The 21,593-nt window shown below is 47.6% G+C and overlaps 2 protein-coding genes and 1 pseudogene across 2 annotated transcripts; 1 reads left to right on the top strand and 2 right to left on the bottom strand.

The window, feature by feature from the left end:
- Positions 1–1,742: 1,742 nt before the first annotated feature.
- Positions 1,743–2,693, bottom strand: LOC120400156 (olfactory receptor 51G2-like). The gene has a single exon (XM_039528595.1). It carries the CDS (start codon positions 2,691–2,693, stop codon positions 1,743–1,745), a length of 951 nt encoding a protein of 316 aa, XP_039384529.1.
- A 5,832-nt stretch (positions 2,694–8,525) lies between these two features.
- Positions 8,526–9,476, bottom strand: LOC120400219 (olfactory receptor 51G2-like). The gene has a single exon (XM_039528675.1). It carries the CDS (start codon positions 9,474–9,476, stop codon positions 8,526–8,528), a length of 951 nt encoding a protein of 316 aa, XP_039384609.1.
- Positions 9,477–19,099: 9,623 nt separating this feature from the next.
- Positions 19,100–20,035, top strand: LOC120394185 (annotated as a pseudogene).
- The last annotated feature ends 1,558 nt before the right edge of the window (positions 20,036–21,593 follow it).

The following is a 21,593-nucleotide window of genomic DNA, read 5'->3' on the forward strand; positions in this document are numbered from 1 at the left end:
GTCAGACTAGGTGATCACAGTGCTGCCTTCTGGTCTTGGGATCTGCCCAGTGGGGTTAGTAGCTCGGCCCTGCCGCACAGGGGGTTGTACTGATAAACATGTTAGTGATTGTGAGGCGCTCGGACGCTACAGTAATTGTACCCAGAGCTAAGAGCTTTAGAGAGATTTCAGCTCTGTGTGCCTCATAAGGACGATTTGGGGCACTGGGTGGAGAACCTGAACCCTTCCCAACACCCCTTGGTGATGAGGCCTGTCATCAGCACAGCCCCCTTTGACAAGGGAGTTCTGGGCCCCTCCTGCTGCTCGGCAGTAAGAGGGGGAATCAGGACATGTTTTCAGAGAGCGAAGGATCTGGAGAGAGTTGCCTGGCAGAACAGAGCCCTGCTGGGCTGCCTCTCAGTCTGATCCTGATCCTCATCTGCTCTGTGAGCACTAAGAACTTTTGTAGCTGGAGATAGATCTGACACCCTGCATCCAAATTTCCAACATCACCAACTTTGGGGGCACTTAGATTGGGGGAGGAGTTGTGTGGGTCCCATAGAGAGCTAGCAGCAGGCATGTGAGCTTGGCTTGGGTCACTCCCATGTCGATTAAGAATGTGCATGGCCTTGCTTACCCAGTGTGTGCCTGTCTCATGCCTGACTAGAGGAGGAGACCCTCTGAGCTGTGCCTCAGGAACCCACTGGCTCTGCGAGCCCGTCACTGGTATGTCCGGCTGTCTGTGGTGTAACCCTGTTCCTTACAACATGGGGCTCTGCAGCCAAGTGCAGAGGGAAACAGCGTCTCTGCAACTGATGGTCTGTGTGACCACTCACTAACCCTCCGTGCCTGCATTTGTAGGTGCTCCGCTTGAGATCCGGCCAGCAGCACCAGCTCCTGGGATTTCATCAGGAGTCTTGCACCATTTCCCGTCTTTCTTAAAGCCCCAACTTCTGGAATCAAGACACTGCTTGGCAATCTCACCTTTCAGTTTTGACAGGCCCGGCTAGATTCTCTGCTGTGCCAGCAGAGCTCCCCCATGCGCTGCAGAGAGTGGGGATGGCAAAGGCCAGTTAAAGTGGTTTGATTCTCTGGCCTGTTCTCTGTCGTCCTCAGTGGAGTTTAGAGCAGCCTAGGGGTTGGGCTGACCTCTGCCCATTGAGAACGGCTTCCAGGAGCACAGATAATTCCAGCCAAGTCTGAATTCCCAGCGGTGCCGCTCTGTGAATACCTGAAGCTCATGGGTGGCAAGAGCCTCTTCTCAGTGGGGAGGGGGATGAGAAAGTCCTTAGTACCCCTCGCTACGAGGCCCTGCTCCTGCTCCTCTCTCCCCCAAGTTCCCACAAATCGCCCAGGGCAGCTGGAGGGTCCGGGTTCCCTATAGTGACCCTTTCTCCCTGGGCACCACTTACCAAGGCTTGGCTCTGGCTTCTGGCCTCTCTAGTGGACGGGATTTTGGGGGAAGATGAGGGGGAAGGGTGGGGTCGCAGAGGGGATGGAGCTCCTGCCTGTGTCCCGCTTTTCCCTTTAGAAAGGGGGGCCATCCTGCACTGAGCGGGCTGGGCTGAGAGAGGAGCTAGCAGTGCCTCTGTCAGGGAGCTGAGGCCTGTTTCCACCCCTTTGCATTGCTGGGGCAGCACCAATGGAGGGGAAAGATGGCCCAGATAATGGGCCAGAATCTCTTGCCAGGACTCCAATGTGTAAGACCCTCACTCACAGACACAGCTGTAGCTGGTCCACATGACAGCAGCGCTGCAGGCGGTTCATAAACTGACCATGCACTTGACGAATGCCCTGATTATCCCCGCACGCAGGTGTCTGCTTTTCAGGCTGTACACGATTGGATTAACCAAGGGTGGGAGCAGCAGGGACATGTAGCCCAGGACAGTTTGAAGCAAGGGAGATGAGCCCTTTCCATATCTGTGTATCAGAGCAAGACCAATCTCTGCTGAATAGAAGAGCAGGACAGCACAGAGGTGGGAGACGCAGGTGTTCAGGGCCCTGAGGCGCTCTGCATTGGACGCGATGCTCAGCGCTGTTTTGAGGATCATCACATAAGAGAGGAAGATGAACAGCGAATCCAATCCCACCGTTAAGAGTGTAATAAACAAGCCGTAGATGCTGTTCACTGTGATATCGGAACAAGCCATCTTCATGACCTCCTGGTGCAGGCAGTAGGAGTGGGAGAGGACATTGGCATGACAGTATTGGAACCTTTTCAGTAGAAATGGGAGTGGGAATACTACAGCCAAACTTCTTAGTACAAATACCAGTCCCATACGGTCTATTGTCTGCAGGGTTAAGATGGAAGAATATCTCAGTGGGTTACAGATCGCGATGAAGCGGTCAAAGGCCATCAACAAGAGTATGGAGGATTCAGTTAATTGAAGCGAGTGGATGAAGAACAGCTGAGCGAAACAGGCTTCAAAGCTGATCTCCCTAGAGTTATACAAGTATATGCCCAGTATCGTTGGCATCGTGGATATCGATATGCCAAGGTCTGTAACGGCCAACATGGAAAGGAAAATGTACATGGGCTCTCGGAGCCTTGGATCTGTTTTTATAATGAACAGAATGACTGAATTACCTACTATCGAAATAACATAAATTAAGCAGAAAGGGATAGAGATCCAGAGATGGATGTCTTCCTGGTCAGGTATCCCTGTGAGAAGGAACACTGCAGAGTTGATTTTGGTGTCATTGACAGCTGACATAATATACTGGGCAGGTCCAAGAAATGTTTAACTGTCCTTCCTGAAAAGAAAAAAGAACAGGAGACTAGATGATATTTAACAGGACACCTTTCTGCTCTCAGTGCAAGTCTAGAGACTCCCAGGAGCTCAAGGCTGATCAGCAAGAACAGGGTCTTGGATTTACAACACCGAGAGGAAGATAGGCACTGCCAGACTGGATTAGACCTGTAGTCCATCTAGCCCACTATGCAGTGACCAGTACCAGATGCTGCAGGGCAAGGTGGAAGAAGCCACAGGCATCTATGTGATAACCTGCTCCCAGGGAAAATTCCCCTCCCCCCTGAGACCGAGTAGTTAGAGATATTTTATGCTGTAAATCAGGGAGGCTTTGAGCCCTTCCAATACTTTTTTTTTTTAAATCTTCACTACTGTACTTAAATATTTTGTTAACCCATATACACCTATAGTTCCTCTCTGAATATTGCTAAACTCTTGTCCTCATTGATATCTTGTGGCTTTGAATTCCGCAGCCTACTTGAGCGCTGTGCGATTTTACAGTTGTGACCTTCACACAGACACACTTTTTGGCCCTCAACTTCTGAGTGTGGCCCATTTTATCTTCACATGTGTGTGAACACATGGAGAGAGCATGGTGAAAGATGTCATTGTATTTATCTGTCCTGCATTGAAGCTATTTATAAACAGATTTCAATGCCTCATATCTATCTATCTATCTATCTATCTATCTATCTATCTATCTATTTTCTCCACTCCTGAGAGTTCAAATTATGCCACTGCCTCTTTGCAGAACATGGGGTTTTCAGAGAGAATACCGGAGATACATGATGGGAAGAACCTTTTTCGGCTACAGCCATGTTCCGCAACTTGTTTTGCCAGGGCTGGGATTCTGTTCAGAGATGGGGCAGCTATTGCTGATAAGCTCTTCAGATTGACAGACACAGACACCTCTGGGGAAGTCTGATGGCCTTTGGCCTGCCTGGGTCCCCATCGAAGTTGGAGGCCTCGGGGTCAGAGATGTGCATAAATTGTTAACTGAAAACTCTCTTATTCTCCCATGTTAGTCTTTTTTTTGTGCTGTTCAGATTAAATAGTAGTTTGGTTCAAGAAGTCTGACTGGTCACTCGTCTCACCACTGCTCACAGACTCCCAGAGAGATTGACCATGGGCACCAAACCCTCTTGGATCTGCTCTACCAAGAGTTGACACATAGTGTGCTGTAGCCCAGGGTGGGGGGGTGGGAGGATCATGGGATTCCACCCCAGGAGAGGGCATGGTACAAAACCTGACATCTGGAACTTGGAGACCAGAGAAGGGGGCAGAGATGCAGGTAGCCGGTAACTCTGAGGGGTCTCTACAGGGAAGAAATTCTGGAGCCCTCAGCCAGTCAGGAAACAGAAATATACCCTATCGGACCTGTTACCACAGAGAAACACAGCTCTGAATTCCTGCCTTCACCATCAAGCAGAGAACAAAACCTTTTAAAATTGATTTGCTGATTAAATTTCCAGAAGCAAATAAACCTGTGACAATTTAGCAACTATTCACTGATATTCTGTGGGGTCTCCTATCGCTCAGCCTCTGGCAGGATCGGGCCCAGCGCACACAGCACCTCTAGAAATGGGAGCCCTTGAGAAATCCTGACTTGGGGCATCAGGGTTTTCACACTCCGACCTCGCTTTGAATCTCACATTTCTGTGTAGCTTGAATAACCGACCTTGGACCCTGGGCAGATGTAGAGGTGGGGTTCCCAAGCTACCTAGTGCTTCCTGTCCTCCAGCCCCTGTCACTTAGTCACCTCGACAGCCCAGCTGAGTCCCCTGCTGCTGCACAGAACATTTGCAAATGGAAACAGCCTGTACCCTTTCCACTTCTTCTCCATTTTAAAGATAGTGAAACCTGCCAACCTACCTAATTCCTGCTAGAAGGGGAGCCGCTGACACCAGAGGTTTTCACGCTAAAGGACAAGGAGTCATCGGTGATGTTGCACAGACAGCCGGCAGTATCTGTTCAGACAGGGAGGCAGCTGTCTTTATGAAGCATGTTTGCACATTCCCTTGGGGGCCACTTGGCCATCAGGGAATCTCAGCTGCTTGGCTTAGTGTGCACCAGCTTTAACCTCATCATGGCCAATGCAAATTTTAGGATGTCAATTAACAGGGGATGCCTGGTGATCCTACTTGACTGAGCTACAGCCCAAGCCCTGCTGCAGGCTCTATTCCTGGAATCTGGGTCTGTCATTAATGTTCATCTGGTCCTGATTAGTTACATGGCTACCTCGAGGGCGGCTGAGTGCTAACGGTCATGATGTCACAGCTTTGATCTTGCTGAAATAAAATAAAATAGAATAATAGAATACTACTACTACTACTACTGCTACGACCAGTTTTTTCTCGGCAGCCTCTCTTCTCCATTAAAAACCCAGGGAACAGCCAGGGAAGGGAGATTCCACAAGACTCCATACAAGGAAATTTCTCTTGGATTATTCCAGGAGGAGGGTTACTTTCTCTTCTCCCTGAGGAATGAAAAGGGGGACCCAGGATCCCCAAAGTTATGCACAGATCTCAATGATCCACTGGTAGCTAGGCCCACCCACATCCAATCTCTGTGCCTCTACAACTGCTATAGGATACTCTCCATCTCCCTGCTAGCACAGGTTCATCAGAAATGTGCTACCAGGTCCTGTCACAGTAGCCACTGCCTGCAAGATCTGGTGACGGGATGTTTTACAATGTGGAAGGGGACGTACAAAGCTGGGAAGGCTGATTGGAGGATCTGATTTGCACAATACCTTAGCCATAGACTGGTGGGGAGGTTTCTACCTTTCCATATACAGAGTGAAGCCATACACTCAGTCAGTACAACCTTTGTTTATGTTGCAAGAGAGAAGAATATGAAAAGCCTCCAATTTCTCATGGGGATCCAAAATGGTCAGCTCTGTAAACAAAAGCTCTTGCCTATCTATCCCACATTGGGGTGTACTGCACCCTCAGCAAGCTTGAGGATGATACTAAGCGGTGGGGAGAGGTAGATACACTGAAGGGTAGGGATAGGGTCCAGAGTGACCTAGACAGATTGAAGGATTGGGCCAAAAGAAATCTGATGAGGTTCAACAGGGACAATTGCAGAGTCCTGCACTTAGGACAGAAGAATCCCATGAACTGCTACAGGCTGGGGACCCACTAGCTAAGCGACAGTTCTGCAGAAAAGAACCTGGGCCTTAGAATGGACGAGAAGCTGGATATGAGTCAGCAGTGTGTCCTTCTGGCCAAGAAGGTTAACGGCATATTGGGCTTCATTAGCAGGAGCATTGCCAGCAGATCAAGGTGATTCTACCCCTCTATTCATCACTGGTAAGGCCACATCTGGATTACTGGATCCATTTTTGGCCCCTCACTACAGAAAGGATGTGGTCAAATTGGAGAGAGTCTAGCATAGAACAAAGAAAATGATTTGGAGTCTGTGGCACATGACTTATGAGAAGAGGCTGAGGGAACTGGGCTTATTTAGTCTGCGGAAGAGAAGAGTGTGAGTGGGAGGGGATTTGATAGCAGCCTTGAACTACCTGAAGGTGGGAGGGGGTCGAAAGAGGATGGAACTAAGCTGTCCTCAGTGGTGGCAGATGACAGCACAAGGCACAATGGTCTCAAGTTGCAGTGGGGAAGGTCTAGGTTGGATATTAGGAAACACTATTTCACTAGGAGGGTGGTGAAGCACTGGAATGGGTTACCTAGAGAGGTGGTGGAATCTCCATCCTTAGAGGTTTTTAAGGCCTGGCTTGATAAAGCCCTGGCTAGGATGATTTAGTTGGGGTTGGTCCTGCTTTGAGCAGGGGATTGGACTAGATGACCTCCTGAGGTCTCCTCCAATTCTTATCTACTATGATTCTATAATTCATTGAGGGGAAAGTGACCTCTACTAATGAGTTTGCATTGTACAGATACCTGTGCCGTGCAAGATTGTATAATTCTGGGATTATTCTTCAGCAAGGATGCAAGGCAGGAGAGCTAGTAAATTGGATGTTGTCTCCTATTTGTGCATGAGTGGCTTAGATAAAGCACTCAGGTAGCTCATTTTGGTGGGTGGCACCAACTGCTGTCGTGCTGGGTGATAACAGGGCCTGGAGAGTCTGGCTGTGTCACCCCCAGGCAGGGCCGGCTTTAGGCCTATTCCACCAATTCCCTCAAATCGGGCCCTGCGCCTAAGACAGCCCCACGCCCAGTGAGAATCCCTTCCCTGGCTAGAGGCACCTTTTAAATTTTTACTCACCTGGCCCGCTCCAGGTCTTCAGCAGCACTTTGGTGGCGGGTCCTTCACTTGCAGGACTTCCTAAAGCCGGCCCTGCCCCCAGAGCAATGTGAGAGAGGCCTACCCAGCTGAATTGTTGGGGGCTCATCAGTTAAACCTGCTCCCAGACTGCACATGGGTCATAACTGGCCACAAAGGTTTTAGTCCAAACTGATAAATTAAACAGTAAAAGTCACCAGGACCAGATGATATTCACTCAAGAGTGCTGAAGGAACTCAAATATCAAATTGCAGAACTATTAAATGTGAAACCTATTATTTAGATGGGCCTCTTTACCAGATGACACAAATAGCTAATCATAGAATCATAGAACATGGGGGTTGGAAGAGACCTCAGGAGGTCATCTAGTCCAACCCCCTGCTCAAAGCAGGACCAACACCAACTAAATCATCGCAGCCAGGCCTTTTTCAAGCCAACTAAATCATCCAGCATAACTTTACATAATCCCAGCCTGACCTTAAATACCTCTAAGGAAGACGATTCCACCACCTCCCTAGGGAACTCATTCCAGTGCTTCACCACCCTCCCAGTGATATAGTGTTTCCTAATATCCAACCTAGACCTCTCCCACTGCCACTTGAGACCGTTACTTGGATAAAAGCGCTATATAAAAAATTATTAATGATTTTTTTTGTTCTACAAATAAGATCACACAACTCATATTTTAATATCAGTAGTGTTACCTTTCTAATGCAGTGGATGTTCCCTCACTGGGCAGGGCCGGCTCTAGCATTTTTGCCGCCCCAAGCAGCAAAAAAAATAAATCAAATAAAATAAAAAAGCCGCGATTGGCCGCAATTCGGCAGCAGGTCCTTCGCTCCGAGAGGGATTGAGGGACCCGATGCTGAATCACTGCTGAAGAGCCAGACATGTCGCCCCTCTTCATTGGCCACCTCAGGCACCTTCTTGCTACGCTGGTGCCTGGAGCCGGCCCTGCTCCTGGGGTTCCTGTGTTAATCATGTCTCTGATGTGACTCGGTCATACGCACTTTCCTGAGGACGTAGGGGAAGGATGCGTGACTATGCCACATGAAAAGCCCCTGTACACAGCTGGAGCAGCCCCCATGGATCACACAGCACCCAGAGGGCTCAGGAAGGGCCAGGACTGCGATTGCAGAACAGCTTTTTTATGGCTTGTGGATATTTAACCACAGACAGGACAGTCACAGGCCAGATGTAATGAGAAACAACATCCACGTCCCTTCTCTTTATTGACTCTATCCACAGGAATTCTAAATTCGGAGCAGTCACCAATGTGGCAATTTTGGGACTAACATCCTATCGGTCCCTTGGCTCCCAGCAAACACAGTCACTTGGTAAATGCTGCTGCCTGCCTTGGTCTCCTTCCCTCAGTGCCCTGTCCTCCCTCTCCAGCCCCAGTCCCATTGCTCTAGATATTAAACCCCGTCTAAACCTTGCTCTACAGAGTGGAGATCAGTAGCTCTTGTCGTCTTGGATGCAAGGATCCAGGATGGAATAGGTGGGTCCATGTTTCTCGTCTCCCATGACAGCAGCGCTGCAGGTGGTTCATGAACTCACCCTGCACTTGACGAATGCCCTGATTATCCCTGCACGCAGGTGTCTGCTTTTCATGCTGTACACGATTGGATTAATCAGGGGTGGGACCATCAGGGAGATGTAGCCCAGGACAGTTTGAAGCAAGGGAGATGATCCCTTTCCAAATCTGTGTATCACAGACAGGCCGATCATTGGTGTGTAGAAGAGCAGGACGGCGCAGAGGTGGGAGACGCAGGTATTCAGGGCCCTGAGGCACTCTGCATTGGACGCGATGCTCAGCGCTGTTTTGAGGATCATCACATAAGAGAGGAAGATGAGCAGCGAATCCAATCCCACCGTTAAGAGTGTAATAAACAAGCCGTAGATGCTATTCACTGAGATATCAGAACAAGCCAACTTCATGACCTCCTGGTGCAGGCAGTAGGAATGGGAGAGGACATTAGCTTGACAGTATCGGAACCTTTTCAGTAGAAACGGGAGTGGGAATATTACTGTCAAACTTCTTAGCACAAATACCCGTCCCATATTGTCTATTGTCTGCAGGGTTAAGATGGAAGAATATCTCAGTGGGTTACAGATTGCGATGAAGCGGTCAAAGGCCATCAACAAGAGCATGGAGGATTCATTTAACTGAAGTGAGTGGATGAAGAACAGCTGAGCAAAACAGGCTTCGAAGCTAATCTCCCGAGAGTTAAACAAGTATATGCCCAATATCGTCGGCATGGTGGATATCAATATGCCAAGGTCTGTGATGGCCAACATGGAAAGGAAAATGTACATGGGCTCATGCAGGCTTGGATCTGTTTTTATAATGAACAGAATGACTGAATTTCCTACTATCGAAATAACATACATTAAGCAGAAGGGGATAGAGACCCAGAGATGGACGTCTTCCTGGCCAGGTATCCCGGTGAGAAGGAACACTGCAGAGTTGATTTTGGTGTCATTGACAGCTGACATAATGTACTGGGCAGGTCCAAGAAATTTTTAACTTTCTTTTCTGAAAAAAAAAAAGTACAGGAGATTAAATGATATTTAACAAGACACCTTTCTGCTCTCAGTGAAAGTCTAGAGACTCCCAGGAGCTCGAGGCAGATAATAAAAAATATAGTCTTGGATTTACAACACCGAGAGAAGGATAGGCACTGCCAGACTCTATCAGACCTGTAGTCCATATAGCCTAGTATCGAGTGACCAGTACCAGATGCTGCAGGGGAAGGTAGAAGAAGCCCTGCAATAGGCATTGATGAGATAACCTGCTCCCAGGGAAAAATTCCCCTCCCCCTATCTATCTATCTATCTATCTATCTATCTATCTATCTATCTATCTATCTATCTATCTATCTATCTATCATTTTCTCCACTCCTGAGAGTTCAAATTATGCCGTTGCCTCTTTGCAGTACATGGGATTTTGAGGGAGAACACCGGAGATACAAGCTGGAAAGAATTTATTTCGGGTTACTGCCACATTACACAACTTGTTTTGCCAGGGCTGGGATTCTGTTCAGAGATGGGGCAGCTATTGCTGATAAGCTCTTCCGATTGACAGACACAGACACCTCTGGGGAAGTCTAATGGCCTTTGGCCTGACTGGGTCCCCATCAGAGGTGGAGGCCTTGGGGTCAGAGATGTGTATAGACTGTTAACTGAAAACTCTCTTATTCTCCCATGTTATTCTTTTTTTGTGCTGTTCAGATTAAATAGTATTTTGGTTCAAGTAATCTGATGGTCACTTGTCTCACCACTGCTCACAGACTCCCAGAGAGAAGGACCAAGGGCACCAAATCCTCTCGGACCTGCTCTACCAAGAGTTGACACATAGTGTGGTGTAGCCCAGGGTGGGAGGGTGGGAGGATCATGGGATTCCACCCCAGGAGAGGGCAGGTAGCAAGACCTGACATCTGGAACTCGGAGACCAGAGAAGGGGGCAGAGATGCAGGTAGCCAGTAACTCTGAGGGGTCTCTACAGGGAAGAAATTCTGGAGCCCTCAGTCGGGAAACAGAGCAACTCAGCTCTGAATTCCTGCATTCACAATCATGCCAGAGAATAAAACCTTTGAAAATTATTTGCTGATTTAATTTACAGAAGCAAATAAACCTGAGGAGATTTGGGAATTACTCACTGATATTCCATGGGGTCTCCTATCGCTCAGCCTCTGACAGGATCGGGCCCAGAACTTACAGCATTTCTAGAAATAGGAACCCTTGAGAAATCCTGATTTGGGGCATCAGGGTTTTCACACTCTGATCTCGCTTTGAATCTTAGATTTCTGTGTAGCTTGAATAAACAACCATGGACCCTGGGCATATGTAGGGGAGGGGTTCCCAAGCTACCTAGCGCTGCCTGCCCCCAAGCCCCTGTCACTGTGTCACCCCGACAGCCCAGCTGAGTCCTCTGCTGCAGCACAGAATATTTGCAAATGGAAACACCTTGCAGTCTTTCCCCTTCTCTTCACATTTTAAAGATAGTGAAACCTGCCAACGTACCCAATTCCTGCTAGATGTGGAGATGCTGACACCAGAGGTTTCCACCCTAAAGGACAAGGAGTCATTGGTGCTGTTGCACAGGCAGCAGGCAGTATCTGTTCGGATCGGGAGGCAGACGTCTTTATGAAGCATGTCTGCACATTCCCTTGGGGGCCATGTGGCCATCAGGGAACCTCAGCTGCTTAGCTTAGTGTGCACCAGCTTTAACCCCATCATGGCCAATGCAAATTTTAGGATGTCAATTAACAGGGGATGCCTGGTGATTCTACTCAACTGAGCTGCAGCCCAAGCCCTGCTGCAGGCTCTTTTCCTTAAATCCGGGCCTGTCATCAATGTTCCTGTGGTTCTGATTAGTCACATGGCTATCTCGATGGCGGCCGAGCACTAACGGTCATGATGTCACAGTTTGACCTTGCTTAAATAAAATAAAATAGACTAATAACAATAGGAATAGGAGTCCTGCACTTAAGACAGAAGAATTTAGGTAGTGATTATACCCCTCTATTCATCACTGGTAAGGCCATGTCTGTATTACTGCATCCAGTTTTGGCCCCCCACTACAGAAAGGATGTGGACAAATTGGAGAGAGTCTAGCGCAGGACAAAGAAAATGATTAGGGGTCTATGGCACATCAATTATGAGGAGAGGCTGAGGGAACTGGGCTTATTTAGTTTGCAGAAGAGAAGAGTGTGGGGGGAGGGAATTTGGTAGCAGCTTTGAACTACCTGAAGGGGGGGTCCAAAGAGGATGGAGCTCGGCTGTCCTCAGTGTTGGCAGAAGAGAGAACGAGGAGTGGTGGTCTCAAGTTGCAGTCGGGGAGGTCTAGGTTGGATATTAGGAAACACTATTTCACTAGGAGGGTGGTGAAGCACTGGAATGGGTTCCCTAGGGAGGTGGTGGAATCTCCATTCTTAGAGGTTTTTAAGGTCAGGCTTCATAAAGCCCTGGCTGGGATGATTTAGTTGGGGTTGGTCCTGCTTTGAGCAGGAGATTGGACTAGATGACCTCCTGAGGTCTCCTCCAACTCTTATCTACTATGATTCTGTGATTCATTGAGGGGAACGTGACCTCTACTAATGAGTTTGCATTGTAGAGATACCTGTGCAGTGCAAGATGGTATAGTTCTGGGATTATTCTGCAGCAAGGATGCAAGGCAGGAGAGATGGTAAATGGGATGTTGTCTCCTATTTGTGCATGAGTGGCTTAGGTAAAGCACTCAGGTAGCTCAGTTGGGTGGGTGGCACCACCTGCTGTAGTGTTGGGTGATAACAGGGCCTGGAAAGCCTGGCTGTGTCACCTCCAGAGCAGCGTGAGAGAGGCCTGCCCACCTGAATTGTTGGGAGCTCATCAGATAACCTGCTCCCAGACTGGATCCTGGTCATAACCGGCCACAGAGATTTTAGTCCAAACTGATAAATTAAACAGTAAAAGTCTCCAGGACCAGATGATATTCACTCAAGAGTTCTGAAGGAACTCAAATATCAAATTGCAGAACTACTAAATGTGGTGTGAAACCTATTATTTAAATGGGCCTCTCTACCAGATGACACAAATAGCTAATAATAGAATAATAGAATTTGAGGGTTGGAAGGGACCTCAGCAGGTATCTAGTCCAACCCCCTGCTCAAAGCAGGACCAACACCAACTAAATCATCCCAGCCTGGGTTTTTTCAAGCCTGACCTTAAAAACCTCTAAGGAAGGAGATTCCACCACCTCCCTAGGTAACTCATTCCAGTTCTTCACCACCCTCCTAGTGAAAAAGTTCATCCTAGTATGAACTTAAACTTCCCCCTCTGCCACTTGAGACCGTTACTTTGATAAAAACTCTATATAACAAAAAAAATGTGTTTTTTGTTCTAGAAATAAGAGCACACAACTCATATTTTAATATCAGTAGTGTTACCTTTCTAATGCAGTGGATGTGCCCTCACTTCTCCACCCAGCTGAGGCTGGGAAGGAGGGCCGTCTCTCCCCAGCAGCTGCAGCTCTGGAGCTGGGGAAAGTCGCCTCTTTCTCTGGCCACCACAGCCCTGCACATCCCAAATTCCCCCCACCCCCTCTTCTCACCTCACTGCCCCCTTCCACTTACCTCCCACTTACCTCCCATTTCCCCCAAGGCCACCAACTCACCTTACATGTGCGTCTTCTCCATATATCTGAGGCCCTGATGTATCACCTAAAAAGAATGGCTCAGGTGTGGAAATCTCCCTCACATTCTCTAAGATGAGGACTGATGCAAAGAATTAATTTAACTTCTCCGCAGCAGCCTCATCTTCTTTGACTGCTCCTTTACCACCTCAGTCGTCCAGTGACCCCAATGATTGTTTGGCAGGTTGCTGCTTTTGATGTACTTTATAAAAAATCCTGTTAATTGTGTCTTTTGCTGCTTGCTGTTCAGATCTTTTGAACTAGGTACGCAGTATCGCCAAGCCCCATTCAACATGTACAAGTCACCCCCCACAAAAAAAAATGAGATTGGATTAAAAATAATGGGATTTAAAAGTACACTAATGTGGGGTTCGTTTTCGTATGTCTGTGGTTTCTCAGCCTTTTGAGGTGCAATTGATTCAGGGTTTCTAGCTACTCATTTAAAAACTGAAAGGTGAGATTTCTGCACATTGTCTAGTTTCCAGAAGTTGGGGCTCCAAGAAAGACCAGAAATAGTGTGAGAATCCCAATAAAATCCCAGTTGCTGGCACTGATAGCCGTATCTCAAGCAGAGCACCCACAAAAGGATGGCACTGAGATTTAGTTTGTGAATATTTCTCATCACAAACTGACAGAGATGATTTTTCCCTCTGCACTGGGGTACAGAGTCCTCTGTGGTAAGGAACAGAGTTATGCCACAGACAGCTGGACATAACAGTGATGGGTTCAAAGAGTCACTGGATCCTGAGGCACAGCTCATATGTTCTCTCCCATTATTCAGGCATGACACATGCACACACCCAGTAATCCAGGCCATGCACACTCGTAATAGAAAGAGGAGTGACCCAAGCCCAGATCCTAGTGCTTGCTGCTCACTCCCTATTGACCCCAGAAAAACCAACCAGATCCAGCGAACCCAAACTTTGTAGTAACACAAATTGGGATGCAGGATCTGAGGTCTATCTCCAGCGCTAGAGAGGCTCTCATTGCTCATGTAGAGGGTGGGGGTTAAGATCTGATGGAGGGGCATTGCAACAGAGCTCTGTTCGGCCAGGCAATGCTCTCCAGATCCTTCACTCTCTGAAAGAACATCCTGATGCCCTGTCTTACTGCCGAGCTGCAGGAGGGGCCCAGAACTCCCTCGTCAAAGGGGGCTGTGCTGATGACAAGTCTTATCACTAAGGGGTGTTGGGAAGAGTTCAGGTTCTCCACCCAGTGCCCCAAATCAACCTTATGAGGAATACAGAGCTGAAATTGCTCTAAAGCTCTGAGCTCTGGCCCCAATTATTATAGTGTTCACAATCTGTAACATATTGATCAGTATAACACCCAATGCAGTAGGGTTGTGCTACTAACCCCACTGGGCAGATCCCAAGAGCAGAAGGCACCACTGTGATCTCATAGTCTGACCCCCTGTAAAACACTTGCCCCCACAATAACTATAACCCCCTCATTTTTGCATAGTTCCCCCTTTTGAAATTAAATGCCACAGTGTTGGGCTGTTGAGGTGTTCTTCCCACCACAGGGATGTTGAATGCTATTGTATTATGGTCCCTATTTCCAAGCGGTCCTGCTATAGTTACCTCTTGGACCAGCTCCTGCGCTCCACTCAGGATTAAATCTAGAGTTGTCTCTCCTCTTGTGGGTTCCCGTACCAGCTGCTCCATGAAGCAGTCATTTAAAGGATCAAGAAAATTTATCTCTGCATTTCGTCCTGAAGTGAAATGTTCCCAGTCAATATGGGGATAATTGAAATCCCCCACTATTACTGGGTTCTTTATTTTGATAGCCTCTCTTATTTCCCTTAGGATTTCATCATCACTATTATTGTCCTGGTCAGGTGGTCGATAATAGATCCCTAATGTTATATTTTTATTAGAGCATGAAATTTCTATCCATAGAGATTCTATGGCACATGTGGATTCGCTTCAGATTTTTACTTCATTTGAATCTACATTTTCTTTCACATATAGTGCCACTCCTCCTCCTGCACGACCTGTTCTGTCCTTCCGATATATTTTGTACCCCGGAATGATTGTGTCTCATTGATTGCTCTCAGTCCACCAGGTTTCTGTGATGCCTATTATATCAATATCCTCCTTTATCACAAGGCACTCTAGTTCACCCATCTTATTATTTAGACTTCTGGCATTTGTGTACAAGCACTTTAAAAACTTGTCCTTGTTTATTTGTCTGCCCATTTCTGATGTGCCAGATTCTTTTTTATGTGACTGTTTAACATCTGATCCGGCCCTTACATTATCCTCTTCCGTCCTCTGCTCCTGACTATAAACTGGAGATTCTCTATCATCAGACTCTCCCCTAAGAGAAGTCTGTGTCCAATCCACATGCTTCCAGATGGTGCTGGGGTTGCATCTCACACTGAGGTTACCTCTCCGGGGGAGGGAACTCCAGTTTCTAGGAAAAGGCAGGTGTTAGTAATGGGAGATTTGATTATTAGAAAGGTAGATAGCTGAGTTTGTGATGACCGGGAGAACCGTATGGTGACTTGCCTGCCTGGTGCGACGGTTGCGGATCTCTCGAGGCATCTAGACAGACTTATGTGTAGTGCTGAGGAGGAGCCGGTGGTCATGGTACATGTAGGCTTGCTGCCTATTAGTTTCATTTGGTGGCCCCTTGTTCTTGTATTATGAGAAGGAGTAAATAACACTTCCTAATTTACTTTCTCTCTACCACTCATGATTTTATAGACCTCTGTCATATCCCTCCTTAGTCGCCTCTTTTCCAAGCTGAAAAATCCCAGTCTTATTAATCTCTCCTCATACAGAAGCTGTTCAATACCCCAATCATTCTTGTTGCCCTTTTCTAAACCTTTTCCAATTCCAATAGATCTTTTTTGACGTGGGGCGACCACATCTGCATGCAGTATTCAAGGACAGGCCCTGGTAGCACATCTCTGATGAACCTGTGCTAGCAGGGAGCTGGAGAGGGTCCTAAAGCAGTTGTGGAGGCACAGGGATTGTGGGTGGGTGGGCCAAGCTACCAGTGGATCACTGAGATCTGTGCATAACTCTGGAGATCCCTGGATTCTTGGTGCCCCTTTACATTCAGAGAGAAGAAAGGGACCTCCCCTCCTGGAAAAATCTGAGGGAAATTTCCATATACAGAGCCTTGTGGAATCTCCCTGGCCTGCCCTGAAACCTGGGTTTCTAATTCAGGAAAGGGGGCTGCCTCGGAAAAAACTGGTCCTATATTATAATAATTATTATTTATTATAGTTTATTATAGTTTATTTCAGCGAGATCACAGCAGTGACAATGTCATTGTTACCACTCGGCCACCCACAAGGTTTCCTTGTGACTAATTGGAACCATAAGGAATAGAGCCCGCAGTAGAGCTGCCACTGCAGTCCATCTGGATAACATCACAACACATCCCCTGTGATTTGGCCTCCTGCAGTTTGCCCTTGGCTGTCACAGGGGTTACAGCTGGTGCACACAAAGCCAAGCAGCTGAGGTTCCCTGATGGCCAAGTGGCCCCCAAGGGAATGTGCAGACATGCTTCATAAAGACAGTAGCCGCCCTATGGGAACAGACGCTGCCTGCTGCCCAGGCAGCCTCTCCGATGACTACATCTGCCCATGCTCCATGGGGAGTAATTTAATCTGCACAGAAATCTGACATTCAAAGCGAGCTTGCAGTGTTAAAACCCTGATGCCCCAAGTAATGATTTTCTCAAGGAGTCCCATTTTTAGATGTTCCGTGTGCTCTGGGCCCAATCCTGCCAGGGGCAGAGGAAGAAGAGACCCCACGGAATATCAGTGACTACTTCCCAAATCGTATCAGGTATATTTGATGCTGGAAATTTAATCAGCAAATGCATTTTCAACAATTTTATTCTTTGACTTGATTGTGGATGCAGGAATTCAGAGCTGTGTTGCTCTGAGGGCATACAAGCAAGTCTCATCTTATGCAAGGGTACCGTTCCACGGTTAGCGCGCAAAGCGAAAACCACGTCTACTGAAACACTCATTGAGTTGAATGGCGGACGGAATCGCCTGCACTGCAGATGCAGTTTTTATTTTGTAATTTTTCTTTTTTTCCCATTTTTACCATCTGCACAAAGCTGAATTTGCGCATGTTAAATGCGCCTAAGATGCGACTTGCCTGTATTTCTGTTTCCTGACTGGCTGAAGGCTCCAGCACTTCTGCCCTGAAGAAACCCCTCAGAGTTACAGGGCTATGTTCATCTCTTTCCCTTCTCTGGTGTCTGAGGGCCAAATGTCAGGATCCGTAGCCTCCTTTCTCATGGGGTGAAATCCCACCATTCTCCCACCCTCAGACTGGGCCCTGGGCTACCGCACAATGTGGCTGCAGCACTGAGCACTGTGCCTGCTCAATAGGTCCGGCTGGGATTGTACCTGTGGTTGACATGTGTGTGCCAAAGTACAGCTGTGTAAATGTTATGCCAAAACTTTTCATTGTAATACAAATAAAAATTTCATGACATAGATGCATATTGAAATCCAATGGCAGAGTTGTTGGAATTGCTACAGGAAGGAGCAGTGGTAACTTTACTGCTTAATGGCTTTTGCTTTAGAAAGTTTTTCAGAAGTACCCCACATACTGTTTGCAATGGGTTTGTGCTATTAACTCTCTGTTCAGTGAACAGCTGTATGGTACTCTCCTCTGCTAACGGAGCAGAAGCCATTTGTAATACTTACATTCAGGGTCATGCACACAATAACACTACAATACCTGTGCAAGACTTTCCAAAAAGTCCTGAGAGAACAGAACTGCTGGTCTGTGTTTCAGCAAAGAGTAGAGCTGAGGTGCAGAAAAGAGCAGTGTAATAGTTTTTTTATGTAATTTACCTCCATCACCTGTTAAAAAAGCATGGCTGATGTAACTAGCACACTCACCTGGATATCAGTGCAAACCTAGCGTTTGCACTATTCACCCATTTGCGATGACAACCCTTCCCTTATCCAGCTGAAGTAACTGTCCATGTTAGCGTGTAACTTACCAGATAACTACAATCCCTTGCATGGGGAGCAGATGCGGGTCCTGTGAGGATGAAGGGGAACCTGTAGGATGATCAAACCCTCTGGATTCAGTCAACATAGGCCAGGCAAAGCACTTCAGCTTCTCTTGGAGGGATTCTTGGGGGTCAGAGTGTATCACTGGGAGCATTTGGTAAGGGAAAGTTAATAGATCCTGGTTCTGATCGAATTTACACACGTAAATCTGGAGTGATGCCGTTATTGAATTCAGAAACAGACCCTGAAAATTTATCCCATGTGCTGCAAAGAGGCAGTGGCATAATTTGAACTCACAGGAGCAGAGAAAATAAAAAAAGCATGTATATAATGAGGCAATGAAACACGTTTATGAATAACTTAAATGCAGGACAGATAAACACAATGACCATGTTCGTCATGCACTTGCCATATATGTACACACATGTCATGATACAATGGGCCACACTTTGAAGTTGAGAGCCAGAAAGGGTGTCTGTGTGAATGTCATTATTGCAAACTCACCCAGTGCTCAAGTAGGCTGTGGAACTCTGATCCACAAGGTATCAATGGGGCCAAGGGATTAGCAGGATTCAGAGAGGGACTGAATTTACACCACAAAATATGTCTAACTAGTGGGTGCCTGGAGGAAACTTTCCCTTGGATCAGTTAATCTCATAGCTCCCTATTGCAGGGATTCTTCCATCTTCCCCTGACGCATGTGTAACTGGTTACTGGGCTAAAAGGACTGTAGGTCTGATCCAGTCTGGCAGTGCCTATCTTCATATTGGCATATCCTATTGGGGGTGTAAATCCAAATCTATGTTTTTTCTGATCTTCCTTGAGCTTCTGGGAATCCTAGATTTGCACTCAGAGCACAAAGATGTCTCATTAAATATCATCTACTTTCCTGTTCTTTTTCCTTTCAGGAAGGAAAGTTAAATCTTCTCGGACCTGCCCAGTACGGTATGTCAGCTGCCAATGACACCAAATTCACACCTGCAGTGTTCCTTCTCACTGGGATACCTGGGCAGGAAGACATCCATCTCTGGGTCTCTGTCCTCTTCTGTTTCATGTATGTTATTTCGATAGTAGGAAATTCAGTCATTCTGTTCTTTATAAAAACAGATCCAATCCTCCATGAGCCCATGTACATTTTCCTTTCCATGTTGGCCGTCACAGACCTTGGCTTATTGATAGCCACCATACCGACGATACTGGGCCTATTCTTATTTAACTCTAAAGAGATCAGCCTTGATGCTTGTTTTGCCCAGATGTTCTTCATCCACTCTCTGCAATTCATTGAATCCTCTGTGCTCTTGTTGATGGCATTTGATCGCTTCATCGCAATCTGTAACCCGCTGAGATATGCCTCCATCTTAACCCTGCCGAGAATAGCCAAGATGGGACTGGTGTTTGTGCTAAGAGCAGTGGCAGTAATATTTCCACTCCCCTTTCTCCTGAAATGGTTCCGATTCTTTCGAGCCAATGTCCTCTCCCATTCCTACTGCCTGCACCAGGACGTCATGAAGCTGGTTTGTTCGGACATCACAGTCAACAACATCTATGGCTTGTTTATTACAGTCATAACGGTGGGGTTGGACTAGCTGCTCATTTTCCTCTCTTATGTGATGATCCTCAAAGCAGTGCTGAGCATCACATCCCCCACAAAATGCCTTAGGGCCCTGAACACCTGCGTCTCCCACCTCTGCGCTGTCCTGCTCTTCTACATGCCAGAGTTCAGCCTGACTGTCATACACAGATTCTGGAAGAGCTCTTCTCCCTTGCTTCAAGTTATCCTGGGCTACATCTACCTGCTGGTTCCTCCTTTAATGAATCCAATCGTGTTCAGCATGAAAAGCAACCATCTTCGAGCGAGGATAATCAGGGTATTTGTCAAGTAAAGAGTCAGTTCATCATCCAGCTCCAGAAATGGTGACACAGGTCATGGCCACCTATTCCATCTTGGACCCTTATATACGAGGAAACAAGAGCTACTGATCTCCACTCTGTAGAGAGAGGCTCATAGAGGGTCTAAGACCTGAAGCTTAGGGGGGCCATCCCCACCCGCAATTGAGGGAGGACAGCACTCCGGGGAAAGGAGATCAAGCCAGGCAGCAGCATTTACAAAGTCACTCTGATCGTGGAGAGCCAGGGGATCGGTGGGATGTTGGCCCCTAAAGAGCCGTATCGGTGGCTGCTCTAACCTCAGAATTCCTATGAATAAAGTCACTATGAGAAGAGATGTGGCTATTGTTTCCCATTACACCTGGCCTGTCACTGTCCCATCCCTGGTTAATCACCCATGGGCCATGCTAATCTCCTTCTCCATGGGTTGTTGGCTTTTAGTCACACATGTGGCCAAAACATCTGTAAGGACGAGACTTCAGCCACGCATCTGCCAAGGAAGGATTGCTTCTTAAACCAGATGAGGTAAAATAACAAATCCAGTGAGCTAGTCACACCATCAGTCTCATTGAAGCCCCAGGCCTCGCTTTCATCTTGGAATCTGGGGTTAAACATCATACCCCAAGGAGCGTCCCTTATCATCAGTCTCTGTGTCCCAGGACAACAAGCCATTGTTCTCAGTCACTTTGGCCCATGCTTACAAGGCCCGCTGGTTGCTAGGGAGATGGTGGAATGAGTTGGCCCCTTCTGTAAATGGGCTTGCTGGCAGGGTGGGATTCAGTAGTATGGAAATCGGAAATAGTATAAGGGACCTACCATCAATCAAACTGTAACCCCTCCTCTTGGCTGCTTAAACCCTGCCCCTTGACACCTTAAGCCCCGACCACCTGTCACTGGAAGTCCCACCCATGGGGAATATTACTTCTAGGGTCAAGGAGGACACACGACTGGAAGCAAAGTGTGTCATGTGACCCCTCTAAGAACTCCTCCCACTGCCCTCTACCAATCAGGAGGGGTTTCTCCCCTGTAGGCCCACCCTGAGAGGAGATTTGTCCAATCAGGGGTGTTCCGGGGCATGGTGACCCATCCGGAAGTGGTTCGTGTGACCCTTCTAAGAACTCCTCCACTGCCCTCTGCGAATCACGATGGGTTTCAGCCACACAGCACCACCCTGAGAGCAGATTTGACCAATCGGTGATGTTCCGGGGTGGGGTGACCTGCCCAGAAAAGGGTCGTGTCACCCCTCTAAGAACTCGTCCCAGTGCCCTCTGCTAATCAGAGCACAGCACTCTCACCCCATAAGTCCCAGCAATCGGGGCAGAAGAGGCCATCTTTTACCAAGAACACGTGCTTTAGAAATCGTGGAAACATGGACTCATTCACCACCCTGGTGAGGACTTCAGACTTTGTGTTAGCCCCGAGGGCCTTTGGACTTGTGTGGAGAAAGCGCTACACGAGTGACAGTTCCGACGAGGGCCCTTTGACTCAGCCGTGGATGGATACGCCAGAATCCGAAACCCAAACCCTCGTGAGGCACCCCAATGAGCATGAAGG

The sequence above is a fragment of the Mauremys reevesii genome, linkage group 1, assembly GCF_016161935.1.
Source record: "Mauremys reevesii isolate NIE-2019 linkage group 1, ASM1616193v1, whole genome shotgun sequence".
NCBI classification, from domain to species: Eukaryota; Metazoa; Chordata; order Testudines; family Geoemydidae; genus Mauremys; species Mauremys reevesii.